The 14,797-nt window shown below is 43.8% G+C and overlaps 1 protein-coding gene across 4 annotated transcripts in view; it reads left to right on the top strand.

Moving 5' to 3' along the window:
• The window catches only part of chd8 (chromodomain helicase DNA binding protein 8), a 202,305-nt gene that overhangs the window by 128,111 nt on the left and 59,397 nt on the right, over positions 1–14,797 (top strand). For all 4 annotated transcript variants that reach the window (XM_084328043.1, XM_084328042.1, XM_084328041.1 and 1 more), the window contains exons 23-24: positions 9,942–10,235; positions 12,840–13,060. In XM_084328043.1, the coding sequence (XP_084184169.1) occupies positions 9,942–10,235; positions 12,840–13,060 (515 nt within the window). The remainder of the gene's footprint in view (positions 1–9,941; positions 10,236–12,839; positions 13,061–14,797) is intronic.

Below are 14,797 nucleotides of genomic sequence, written 5' to 3'. Positions count from 1 at the left end.
AGTACGTAGACAAGTGTTCAATATATACATACAATGTACAATGCAGAGTAGAAAAGTAACTGAGTTACAATACAATATACTATACAGTACAATGCAGAAATGGGATGAGGTACAATTTACAGTAAGGTGTAATGAGGTATGGGTTGTAGTGCATATTCTTTGCCAATAAATATAAAGTGTGTTTAGGTGTTCTAAAGTGGGTGCTGCAGTGAGTTGTTTGTTTAAAGTGAGTGTGTGCGTGTGGATGTGTGTGCTGTGAGTGCATTTGATGGTTGTTACATAGTGTTATTGTCATTTGTATGTGTGTAATGTGTAACTAGTACAGTGAGAAGGCATTTGGCGATTTCTTTAAACAACGTCTCCTAACAGATGAGGTGGACTTCCATGCTCCTGTAAAAAAGATGAAACTCAAAACCTTCAAGGACACAACAACATCAAGTGTTACCAAGGTGAGAGGCAATGAGATGGCCCTGAAAGCAGACCGAGACCTCTTCGCCAGGCTTATAGTGGTGGGAACAGTCAGGAAGATTGACATCGGGGAAATGTTAGTCTACAGTCTGGGACCCTTCCCTGCAGCCATAGCGAACATGGATGGCTCTATGGTGAAAACTGATAAAGCCAAGTTAATGCACTTTCTCGAGGGATCAGTAAATCCACCCGCCACAGTTGAAGTCCCTGATGGCACAGGGGTGGAGGTGTTACCACTACAAACACTGTTCTCAATACAGGAGGAAGCAGACACCCGACTATTGCTTCACTGTGCTCATGCCTCTCAATACAGTTCCCATGTGGTGATCAGCAGTCCAGAGATTTCTTCGAGCCCCAGTCGCAATCCTGGAACTTGTATACTGCTCCTGCAAAAAAAACACAATGCATGAAGGGGCGATGCACATGCAAATCAAACAACCTACCATGTACAGACATGTGTCTGTGTTTGGACTGTCAGAACACTATCTTCTTTTTTTCATATATTTTATTTCTTTTTTGGAAGGCACAGGTACAGGCATACAATGCACATTGTTGGTTCCAGCTATCTATTGTTTGATAGTTTGCACCATTTAATCTAGCTGTAGAAAGCTCCATTGTTACAACATCAGCTAATAACTGTTTCCAGTGATTGAAGGGCAGAGAATGTGGAGCTTGCCATCAAAGTGCCAATTTTTTTTCTCAGCAGTACTTCCTGCCAAGCTAAAGAATCATCATCATTAAGGAGCAGTAATTTGGGACAACAGGGAATATGTTTTTGTAATACATGTTACTGTTAAAATAAATAACATGTTATTTTCACACTTGTTATTGTGTTATAAATGTTGATTGATTGATTGATTGAAAACGTTATTAACAGATTGCAGAATGGGTACAGTACAGTACAGCTCAATACACACAATTGTTAAGGGGAGGCAGACCAGAGAAAGACGTTTGTCTTGTTTGTCTTGTCAGGGCCCCCCATTTGTAATTCATAGTGACTGACAACAGCATCTAAAACAATATATTTATATGTATATTTATATATTGGAAGAGTATATGAGACAGTATATTTTGTACATGTAACGGTTGTGACAACGTAAAATTTTTAACGTCACAGGCAACAACAAAGACCGCTATTACCATAGTGTAACACACAGCAAGAATGTGAAACAAGTTACTATTATTAGTATTGGGTTAGAGTTGTTTGATTTACACTATCGTAATGTTAGATTGCTATCTGAGAAAGTTAAAATGCTAACGTTAGTAACGTTAGTCTTTGTGAGCTGGCTACAATATTTTCCAATGTGTAATCAGACGTCAAAACGGACAACATATAAACTGCTGATGACTCATAACTTCCTATCACGTTTGAATAATGCTGTAAAGTTAAGTAAAAATGCATTTCAATAGTAATAGTAATGAATTGAGAGCTTACCGAATGCAGAGCTATCCAGTACGAGTAGCAATATTTACTTCCTGGTTCCAGGGCTTGAAGAATGTCATTGGGAGAAATCAAGTCACCTGACGTTGTAATGCGTTTTGATTGGTTCCGCAGCAACGCCCCTTTTCACAAACGTAGGTAGTTTTTATCTTATCAACACATTAATTTCATAAAGATATGACCCAACAACCGTTGCCAACAAACGGAAATGTGTTATTATAGTATATTATGTAGTTCATATTACAATAACATATAGTCTGTTTAACCAGATCAATCATTTCATTAACGGAAGCCTCTAGAGACCTTCGGCCTCCCATCTAAGGGTTTCCCCACCTCTGGAAAGCAGTGTCGTGTTACCACATTCACTGGCGAGGCTGGAAGCAGCTTGGATCATGCGTTTCAGACTAATAATATTGGATCAATAAACGCGATCAATATTTGGAATGGCGATCAGGAATTGGATTCATCTTTTTGCAGAACATCTGATCTGAGGTAAGGAATCTATTTGACCAGTTTTGGGTTATTTTTGCTGATTTTTCTGGAATCACTAGTGTTGTGAAGGATCAGATTAAACCGAATATATATATTTATTTATGGATATATATTTAATAGTATTTGTATATCGTTTGATATCCCCTGTATATTCCTTGTACAATATGCACTGAATATCCCTTTAGTCTACTAACAGCCCATAATAGTTTCATTCTACCATTGGACGAGAACCTGGCGCCAGCAGCCATACCCCTAGGTTCAAGTTCAATCGTGCCGACCAACATGTCGTGGCAAGCCCGGTTCCGCGTAGGAATACGTCTGGCGAAATACGAATGGTACTATTTGTTCACAGCGCATATATATATGGCGCAAGTAAAGTAGAACTTTCTTTTAGTCCATTAGTTCTTTACCCTCCAACGTAGTAACAGACGCAAAGCCTCACCCACGACGCACGTGTGGTGCAGTACGGCCTACTTGGCCTCAGAATAGGCATTGAGACATCGTGTGGATTAATAGTTGAATTGTCATAGTTTGGCACTATACCGTCGAGTTGGACGTATTTCTATTAAGTTAATAATAGTCTATTATGTATGGTGCATCGTTCGGTTAGAGTTATAAAGTGAGCAGCACCCCCATCGTTCCTGACGTTATCTGGAGTCTTAACCAGGCTGGGCAGACCACGTGTGGTGCTTGCATCCGAGGAGCTCCGGGCCAGGACGAGTGGACCTGTACATTGGATTACTTTACCCGGACGACGGCGAGCCTTCCACGGCTTGGATTATCTACATGCTTTGGGTGCTTTGATTATTCCATGGATAACGGCCAACACTGCTGAGTGTTGGAACTACCCCCGGAGAGGAGTCCAGGTGAGACGGCGCTCTACCCAGAGTGAGGTCGCCTCACGTCTCTTCATCTGTGGACCGGCAGCTACCGTCCACCAGAGGGTCCAGCTGTATTCATCTGCGGACCGAGGTTCTGTGGGCATCGTGTTCAGGACTCTGAATTCTCCCAAGAAATCGTCGGCCAGATGGGATACCGCCAGCGGCTCTTCTAACCCCCCTACTGTCTTACAACCAGCGGGACCCCCCCCCCCTTAGTGTATCCAGCTATAATCATTTAAGTACCATCGCTATAGTTCCCTAAAGAACCGGGTTGTATACTTACTCCCTGCGTAACCAGAGATTGGACATTCAATGTTGATTTACCTACGAATACTCATTTGCCATACAAGTGCATTTCAAATCATAAATGTCATTAAGTGAACGTTGTATATACCCTTTGCTATATAAAATATTCGATTTATACATTTGTGTGGACTTCGTTTCATCAGGTGGGAAAGTGTTCATCATATCTATATCATGTACTGGATGGCCAGAAGTTAAAGTACAAGAGGTAGTGGTTTAATAATACCATACTTATCAATACAGTCAGGGAATTGTACCCCTCAGTTACAACTAGAAATCTTAAACTATACTCGTATTCAAAACGGTATAAAACGGAAATGTACTGATGAAAAAACAATCCGTTTCGTACATGTTGACTGCAAGCAAGTCATTGATAAGCGACGGCTGTATTAGACACATAGCCATAATTTAAGATAGTTTATGCGTTCGCAAATGTGCTCGTCCTCTCACAAAGTCAGCGCCCCCTCAATGGGGAGCGACGACGCCTCTCTCGCAGACAAACTCAACTCCTTCTACGCTCGGTTTGGTGTAAACAGTGGCGACGCTAGCTCACCGGCTAGTGACGTCACTGGCGCGCCGGCTGTTGTGGAGGGGGGGGGGGGGGTGTGCATCCGCGGGGGGGCGGGGACGCTCTCTCATTGACGGAACACGGTGTGAAAAGAGCATTTATGCAGGTGAACACTAGGAAGGCTGCTGGCCCAGATGGAATAACAGGACGCATACTTAAGTCCTGTGCTAAACAGCTAGCCCCTGTGTTCACCACCATATTTAATCTATCCCTGGCAGAATCAGTGGTCCCTGCCTGCTTCAAGATGTCTACCATTATCCCGGTACCAAAGAAATCCTCCCCAACAGGTCTCAATGACTACAGACCGGTGGCACTCACCTCTGTGGCCATGAAATGTTTCGAGAGGCTGGTCAAGGATCACATTTGTGCCTCCCTCCCCAGTGATATGGACCCTATGCAATTTGCATACAGGCCAAACAGGTCCACTGATGATGCGGTCTCCCAAGTACTGCACAGCACCCTCTCTCACCTAGACCGCCAGAAGGGGGGCTATGTGAGACTGTTGTTCATTGACTACAGCTCAGCGTTCAACACCATAGTCCCCACCAGACTGGTGGACAAGCTGATCGAGCTGGGTCTGAGCTCCGCTCTGAGCGCCTGGATACTGGACTTTCTGAGTGAAAGGCCCCAGGCGGTCAGGGTGGGGGGTCAGACCTTCAACACCATCACCCTGAGCATCGGGTCCCCCCAGGGCTGTGTTCTGAGCCCCCTGCTGTACTCACTATACACACATGACTGTGTGGCCAAGTTCAGCTCCAACTTCATAGTGAAGTTTGCGGACGACACAGTGGTGGTGGGGCTGATCTCGGACAACGACGAGAAGGCCTACCGGGAGGAGGTTGAGGTACTGGAACGCTGTTGCCAGGACAACAGCCTTCTCCTGAACATTGGTAAAACCTAGGAGCTGATTGTGGATTTTAGGAGGAGACAGCAGGGGACACACACACCACTGAGGATAAACGGGGCTACCGTGGACAGGGTGAGCAGCTTCAAGTACCTGGGGGTCCACATCTCAGAAGACCTGACATGGACAACACACATAGACTCAGTCATAAAAAAGGCGAAGCAGCGCCTCTACCACCTGAGACAGTTAAGGAAGTTCAGAGTATCTGGGAAGATACTCCAGTCCTTCTACTCCGGAGCTGTAGAGAGCATCTTGACTGGAAACATCACTGCCTGGTATGGAAACGGCACGGCACAGGACAAGAAGGCCCTACAGAGAGTGGTGTGCTCAGCCGAGCGTACCACGGGTATTGCACTACCACCCCTGCAGGTCCTATACAACAAGAGGTGCAAATCCAGAGCCTGCAGAATAATGAAAGACCCTCACCACCCCAACAACAGCCTGTTCAAGCTGCTGCGGTCAGGCAAACACCTGCGAACACCAGCAACTAGGACAGAGAGACTTCGGCTCAGCTTCTTCCCCCAGGCCATCAGAGCCTTGAACACTGAACTCTCCACACACAAGCACACATGAGCACACACACAACACACCTGACACACTAGCAGCCACACACACAACACACTTTTTTTTTTTTTGCATGAACATGGTATTTTCTCAAGCAGACAGATGTAAACACTGTAATCTGTGTTGCATGTACCTGACAAACTGAACTGTTTGTATTACAGTCATATTCCGACTTAACTGAATGCACATGTGTGTGTGTGTGTGTGTGGACTACTGTACTATTACAGGTATTGAAATGAACAATGCAACTTCCTTATAATTTTTTTTATGAATAATTAAATATCGATATTTCGGGAAATTAGTATTGAAACCGTTTTTTTAAATATTCAGAATCGATATGTATCGATTTTTTGATATTTTTGACAACACTAATGCCGTGACAAATAAAACTCTTGACTTGACTTGATTAACATGGTGGCATCCAAGCGATAAATCGTCATATCCGGCTGGCAACCAAATTTGAATTTTTCAATTTTCAACAATAACAACACAACATCATCAACAATAATAACAGAACAGTATAACATTTTTGAACAAATTCCTGTAATGACTAGGGATGGGTACCTTTCACTTTTGAACCGATACGGTACCGGTACCGATACCTGTGAATCGATACCGGTACCCAACGGTACCCTTTTTCGGTACTTTAGTCTAAAAAAAAATTATTTACCTACCTCAGTCGTGAAAAAAAAATCCTAACTTCAAATAACTACTATTTCGACCGTTTTTGGCTTTCCATTGCTCCAACTGCTTTGTTGTTGAATCAAGTCAAATCCTAGGTAAGCATATATTGTGCGTGTGAACGTTGACATGAAAAGAAAAAGGTAAAAAAAAAAGTAATTTTTATTTTATTTTTTATTTTTTTTGGTATCTCACTTGAATCGATACTCGGTAGTACCGACGTGTTTCGGTTCGGTACCTCAAAAGAACCGAATTCGGTACCCATCCCTAGTAATGATGGAAGAAAAGAGACAACAGTAGGCTATACATGACAACATAACAGGACATTCTAACTGTCATTACATTCCGTGTCATCTTAACACTTTGGTTGCCTTGGGTTAAATTAATGATATACCATAGATTGCCAGCGCTATTTGTCTATGGAGAAAGTCCCCTTCTTTGCAGGGCTATAACTTTTTAAATTCTATTGCTACATTGTCATTATTAGGGCCCATTCAAAGTCCTATATGTATTGTTCATTGTGTAGCAACGTTAAACTTTTTCATTCACATATTCATAGTAAAGTATGGTCTAATGTATAAGTATGTTTTCATCTCTTTCTGCAGCTTTCTCCAGAACGTGATATATAGCCCCAAATGCATTATATTGATGATGAAATACAGTTTGATGGCAATCAGCGCGATATAAAAAATTCCAACTAGACGTACTTCTAGAAGTTACTACACGTCATCTGATGTTGACCGGATGGGCGAGGGGGCGTTTATAATTCCGTGGGCAGCGTTATACCAATCATCTAATGTGGGTCAAATGTTGATAAAAGCAGTTAGTATCGAAGATGGTAACGTTACACGCTGAAACTCACCCCAGTCTCCGCGCGCCGTTGGGCGATCATCGTCGAGCAGAAATTTTATCATTATGGGATATATTATTACCCGGTCCATCTCCAGCTTGTATAATGGTATATACGTCCAAATCATGTTGTTTATCGAGTTATTGGCAATCGATCGCTATGTAGAGTGACGAGCTAGAGTGCCGGAACCTATACCGAGTGGCCGGAAGCAATACGGACGTCTAGCACAACCTCTACTGCGCTTCCTGTTAAGCGGTTGCGCGCTCCTGAACCGCCAGAGAGCTCAGTGGGTCCTGCTGGTAGATCTCAGGCCAGCGGAGGGACATTATGAATCCGATCGCAGATTTTTGAAATATTGATATAAGGACGCTGTACAGCGTCCCCCGGCAACTTTAGCATGGCCAGGAAAGACGTCTAAAGACGTGTCCCGGCAGTCAAAGTGTTAAAAAAAACATATATAATCTTTTTTTGACAAACAAAATCAAATCTCTTATGAGCATGCATGAACATACCTTTGCTATTCAGTGAAGAAGACTTTCCAAGGCTTCAACTAAGACAACAATTAAAGTCAATGACAAAAGGAAGTGTGACCCTGACCTCCAAGACAACATAGTTAACGTAAACAATTTCAGACAAGATGATGACAACAACTATGATTCACTATTCTCTGAAGACTTTCCCAGGCTTCCAAACTAATTATTGTAGAAAATTGGAAATTAAAAATTAAAAAATGTATACTGTTTGTTCAGTGTTCAATACAGATGTTATTACATTTGGAGATTATAATATATTAAAATAAACATTTGTTTTGAAAATATGTGGTACTTTGGGAATGGGAAATGGACTGCACATATATAGCGCTTTCCTACCGGCACAGAGCTTTATAATTGCCTCTCCTTCACCAATTCACACATGCACTCACAGAGCAATGGCAGCCAGATGCCATGCAAGGTGCTAGCCTGCTCATTGGGCAGGGATGTGATTTCTCCGTTTTTAACCGGATTTCCGGTTTTTCTGACTTAAAATCATGAAGAAAAAAAATATAAATAAAAATAAAGTGTTTTAATTATTTTCCCACCTGGTCTAAGTGAAATGCGAAAGCAACATTTATCAGACCTGCTATTCTTGCATAACAGATTTTCATTTGCTATCGATAATGTTAGCAGTTTTGTTGAGTGGCGCGAGATGCTGTAAAGACGTCGTCAACACACTATTATTCTTTCACATCAAACTGCATGATGGTGCAAAATTATTTTTTCAATAAACTGAATGAGCACCATTTTGCCTTTATTACCAAATGTATCTGTGTTTTTATTGTGCTTTGAAACTACCTGTTAGGAGTGTAGGTGGGGATTGCTGGTCTCCGTTTGCGGTTCAGTTTGGCTTTTGCCACCACTGCAGAGGTTATAGGCTGGCCTGCTACCTTCTTCCCTCTGGGTTTATGCCACTGCTGTGGCCGACTTGTACATGAGGCAGTGTCTTCATTTTGGGCACGAGAAATGTCTAAACTGTACATGAGCCCAATGATGTGTGCACAGTACCCTGGTGCCCTATGGTTTCAACAGAAATGAGAAGGGGAGAAAAGAAATAGGCTACTGTTTGAGAACACTGCTCGTACTAGCTGCTACTTGAATATAGCTCCCCAGTGCAGTGGGACTAGGCTACTCATTGAACCTGGTGCAACCTACTTTAATGTAGCCTGCCTGTCACTAACGTTACATAAATGACACAGCTGTGGGGTCTAGCTACTGGCCTACACAGTGGCTTTGACATATGCAAATCCAATGTCTGCCTGACTTTAGCCCTGCCTCACCCACTCAGTATACCAGGTGAGTGAGAGAGCTCGTATACTGCGTTGGACCACTAGCCTAAACTAAAATGTATCAGCAATAGTAGTAATCATGGATTATCGTCAATCTTCAATCAAGTCAACTGTAAGTAATGCTTGAGAGTAGCTAGCTAGCTAACGTTATCTTTTTTTTGTATTTTATTTTTTAATTTTTTAAACATAACCTAAAATTAGACACACAAGCACTAACAGTAAATATCCAAAGTAAATCACAGGACTATACATTCCATTTGAATCAATATAAATGTAGTTTACGAGATATCTACCTAATACTTGCTATCCAATACAATACATACATAGCTCTCGCTCGCTCTCCCCCCCAGGACCCCACTTGGATAATCCATCCATTTTCATTCGTTTCTAACCAGGCACTACAATTCATATGCTAGCCCTTATTCTCTCCACCACTTCTAACCAGATTGCAATGTTGGTTTCAGCTAACGTTATCTATAGCTAATGCTTGCATCACCATGGAAGTCTAAGGTAATAATGTGTTAGAAATTACTTACCCTGCAATACACGAACAACACTGCTCCATGATGGTGTTGTCATCAGCAACATTGATAGAGCCTGTGGGGTTTCTCACTTTTCAGTTGCGAGTGGTAGCATTTGGCCTCGATTTTAATGGTTTCTTTTCTGTAAATGTGTATCTCATGAATGTACTTTTCCACTGCATATTGTAACCCTCTCTGTCTGCTTCTAGATGAAATATTTGTGTTATCTTTAAAAAAAACAGGTCTATTACCTGCTGTGGTAAATCTGACAATTGAACTTGAGCATGACTTGATGCAAAGTATCTTGTAGATTGCCGATGCCACTCACTCACTCACTCATGGTTACCCACTCTGCCCCTAGTGGTGGTTCATAAGGCATGGCACCTTGTGTACGACCAGTGCAATAATGCTCTTGCATCTACGACGCTTGTGTGTGTCCTCGTCAGCCGGTCCAGCAGTTCTCCAAGAAGGAGATCGAGGACTTGCTGAGGAAGGGCGCCTACGCCGCCATCATGGACGAGAACGACGAGGGCAACCGCTTCTGCGAGGAGGACATCGACCAGATCCTGCAGCGCCGGGCCACCACCATCACCATAGAGAGCGAGGGCAAGGGCTCCACCTTCTCCAAGGCCAGCTTCGTGGCCTCCGAGAACCGCAACGACATCCAGATCGACGACCCCGAGTTCTGGCAGAAGTGGGCCAAGAAGGCGGACATCGACTTCGACTCCATCAACAGGAAGGTAATCAATCAATCAAATCAATTAAATGTATTTGTAATGGCATATTTAAACATGACAACTTGTCAACCAAAGTGCTTAGCTTAGCTGTAGCGTAGCGTGGGTCGCATAGCAAACAAAAAAAAGAAAGTACTCCTGAAGTATAAATAAACTGGAAATAAACAACAGACTAGCAAAGAAACAGAACAACACGTCAAAACAAACAAGGCAAGAGAGTGAGTCGTGGAAGGCTAAGGACTTGAAGTTGGACCTACGGGTGGTTAGGAGACCCTTGTCGGCAGATCTGAGGGCCTGGTAAAAACTGTATGTGACACTGCACCATCTAGCCCCCCCCCACGGTTCCACCAGCTAACTCCGCTTGTTAACACTTTCAGTGCCAGGGACGTCATATCTAGTTTTATCAGCCCAATGCCTGAGTGCCGATGACGTGTATTAGCGCTTCATTTTTTTATTAGCGATCTGAATTCATATTTCATCAACCGAGTCTCCCGTTGGTACAGCAGCCCCTGTAGGAGCTCAGATGTGAAAAAACCACCCCTATCGTCTCCCAGATGGTAATGCACCATTTTGGAATGGACTCAATGAAAATGGATGAGAAAAGAAAAATCCGGAATCCACATTTTACTTCAGGCATGTAACCCGAGCCGATCGGATTCATTGTGGACCCTCAGAACAGCGTGGAATACATATGTCCAGTATGTAGCGTTGGATCAATAAAAGCGATCGATATTTGGAATGGCGATCAGGAATTGGAATAATCTTTTTGGATAACATCTGATCTCGGGTAAGGAATCTATTTTATCAGTCTTAGGATAATCAGACCTGTTTTCACGGAGATATAAGCTTTTCCCGTGTGTGTGTGTGTGTGTGTGTGGCTGTGCGAGCGATCAGGAAATAAGAGAAGCGATTTTTCAGATCGCCTATATAGCGTGCATACGTACACATATACTATCGATAATCTAGCGCAGGGGTCAGCAACCTTTTTGACATGGAGTGCCTGTTTGAAATATAGTTGTAACTAGTGTGCCTCAACAATATTCCATGCATCGTAATTTTTTTCTCTCATAATCAGGTCTTTTTAATGATAATTTTTACATTATTACATCGTTATTGTTATTGTTATTATTAATATTATTATGATGGTTGTATCAACCCTAAATCTTAGTTGGGGGGGGGGTGGGGGGAATGCAATGCAGACCAGGGTTTCCGGTTCCCTCGGTCTTCGACAGACAGACCGGCGTTAGCTCTCGGGAGCGATCGCTAGCTAGTTGGCACCAGCCGGGGACCGGCGTTAGCTCTCGGGAGCGATCGCTAGCTAGTTAGCACCAGCCGGGGACCGGCGTTAGCAACCGGGAGCGTCGCGGAGCATTCAGCCTGCTGGCTACACAGCTTGTCGGTGTGCTGGAGCCTCTGCAAGCTAACGGTAGCTGGCTACACAGCTTGTCGGTGTGCTGGAGCCTCTGCAAGCTAACGGTAGCTGGCTCCAGGCTATTAGCACATCGACAAGCTGCTGGAGCTCCCGACGCTCGGCTGGTTGAAGTGGATCTAGGTAGCCAGCAGGCTGAATGCTCCGCGACGCTCCCGGTTGCTAACGCCGGTCCCCGGCTGGTGCCAACTAGCTAGCGATCGCTCCCGAGAGCTAACGCCGGTCTGTCTGTCGAAGACCGAGGGAACCGCATCAGGCTTCAGCTGATTAGTGGTCTTCTGGACAAACCTTCCACCCCCAACAACATAATCCGAGGCAATGAAGTGTTCTCTGCAGATCCTCATTCCCTGTCCAACAGGCTGATCACGCCGCCTGAGTGCAGCCAGCCTGAGCCAACATGCCAACAACACTGTTTTTTTCACTGGTAGTTTGTGGAAATTAACCAACTTTCCTCTCTCTCACATGGTAAAATTAGTTTGAACAGCCAGGAGCAATACAAACAGAACCACCGCGGTCCCGTTGTTTTGTAGGCAACATTTTATTTACTGACTGACCCATTCACTATAGGCAGCTAACCAGCAGTGTATACACCAAACAAGCTCCATGACGTCAGCCATGACGTCAGCAACAAAATGGCGGCGCCCATGTTGAAAACAGGGATATTATATTTGATTTTTCAGACAAATAAGATAGATTTCACATTTGATTATAGAACCCTGTCTTACACAAGGTACACAACAAACAAACTAGGATCACATTGCTCACTGCTTCATTTCCACTTTAAGCCTCTCACTGCAAAATGTTGCGTAATTCAGAAATGGTTAGAAATTGAGATATTGTCAATACTGAGTGCTTTGGAATCTTTTCCATCCGTCTCCTTATTTACAAAACGTAATCCAACTTGTAAATATGTTAATTATTGTTAGATAGTCCGGCAGTATTATTTCCCATGCTGGGATTTAACTCAAAGTTGAACTGTAAACTGTTCAAGCCTTTTGAAGTTAAAAAAACATAGATTGAAAAGTATCCGCCTGATTTAAGTGATGTCTTTAAAAAAAATCTTTTGCAGATGGCTCAACAAGACCCTAAACTCTGTGCCGGGTCACGCAATATACTAACAAGCTAAGAGACGGTTGAAATCTGTAAATCTTGAGAATCCCATTTTCTCTCTCTCGCCACAGAACACGCTGGTCATCGACACGCCCAGGGTGAGGAAGCAGACCCGCCAGTTCTCCACGCTGCGGGGCGAGGGCGGCGACATCTCTGAGCCGGACACCGACGACGAGTACCCGCCCACCAACTCCAGACAGTCCCGGGCCTCGCGCCGCTCAGAGCGCCACAGCGGGACCGGCTATGGCCGTACCGACTGCTTCCGCGTGGAGAAACACCTACTTGTCTACGGGTAGGTGGGACTACATGAGACCTGGTAGGTGGGACTACATGAGACCTGGTAGGTGGGACTACATGAGACCTGGTAGGTGGGACTACATGAGACCTGGTAGGTGGGACTACATGAGACCTGGTAGGTGGGACTACATGAGACCTGGTAGGTGGGACTACATGAGACCTGGTAGGTGGGACTACATGAGACCTGGTAGGTGGGACTACATGAGACCTGGTAGGTGGGACTACATGAGACCTGGTAGGTGGGACTACATGAGACCTGGTAGGTGGGACTACATGAGACCTGGTAGGTGGGACTACATGAGACCTGCTTGTCTACGGGTTGGTGGGACTGTCGTTTCTCCACTGTCTGCCCTCCACACGCTACCAAACTGAAACATACATATTAGCCACCAGTTGTGAATTGGATGGGAGTTGCTTAGAACGGCCCCATGGTCTCAAGTCAGGAAAAGGTTAGTGAAAGACGCTGCCCTTTTTAAAACTTGAATGGAACGGAATGGAATGGTAGGGCTGAGCCCAAACGTTCAAAGGTTTGGACCTCCGTTCGTTACGTTGGCACTCTAATCTTAATTAATGGGTTCGAACCTCGGCTTTAAGAAAAAAATAAACTCGCAGTACTATGTTGTGTTTACAATAATTTGAACGTCACGAAAGTCACGCACGAACACACAGACACAACACAGTCAACGAGTCACGTGAGGAGGGGTCACCGTCATACATCATCAGGAAATGAATAAATTCTATGCACGTTTAGCTTGCTAACGTTAAGATAGCAGGAGCCGTCTGCCAACAAAGATGTTTCAACACATTTATTCACAAAATGGATTACCATCCAAACGTTATTGAAGCCTTCTATGACCAGTAAGTAGGTACTACTACTTTTAATAACCATTTTTGACTGCAGAAATATGCGCATATGTTCTACGTTATATGCATAAATGTGCGCAATGTGTCTAAAGTCAAGACTTGGCAGTACTGAACCGGAAAAATTATTTAGGAGCACAGTTCGATGACCTAAACTAACAATGTCTAGCTGACAATGTCAATCAAGCTGGTCCCCGATTTTATCCCCGGTTTATTTCTCCTACAGTGAGGGTTAGTGTCAGTCTCTCTCGCTCTCTCTCATATGATAAAAAATTATGGTTCAAAGGTCCATTCGAAAAACCCTGTCGAAGTTCGAATCCTAAAAACAGGTTTCGGGGACAGCTCTAACATGGTGTTAATGGAGAGAGGAGAAGGTTTGAATAGAGTACTAGGGAGAGATCAAGGCTCTGTCGAGACTAGGGATGAGCACGAGTAATGTCTTCCCAGATCGAGTATTACTCGAGTACTCTCATGAATTACTCGAGTACTCATGAATTACTCGAGTACTCGCATGAATTACTCCAGGTAGTGCTCGACTACTTGTTTAGGGAAATCTATTTGCAGAATGCATCTTAAAAAGCATGGCAGCAGCTATAATAATGCATACCAATATATACCTGATGCTTAATTCTTATCGTCAGTCGGTTACCAATTGTAATAATTATATTGCCTCCACTCTGTCTGCAGCAGGTCTCTCTCTTCAAGGTTGGCACCTTGCATGGTCGCCTCTGCCATCGGTGTGTGAATGTGTGAGTGAATGGGTAAAATGTGAGGAACAAATTGTAAAGCGCTTTTGATAAAAGCTGTTTTATAAATGTAGCCATTTAGCATTTACAAGCGCTAGCATTTTGGTGGACGTACTTAAGCGGTA

This window comes from Notolepis coatsorum, assembly GCF_963971535.1.
Source record: "Notolepis coatsorum genome assembly, chromosome: 13".
NCBI lineage: Eukaryota > Metazoa > Chordata > Actinopteri > Aulopiformes > Paralepididae > Notolepis > Notolepis coatsorum.
The sequence above is the reverse complement of the archived record's forward strand: the minus strand, read 5'-3'. Positions and strand labels throughout refer to the sequence as shown.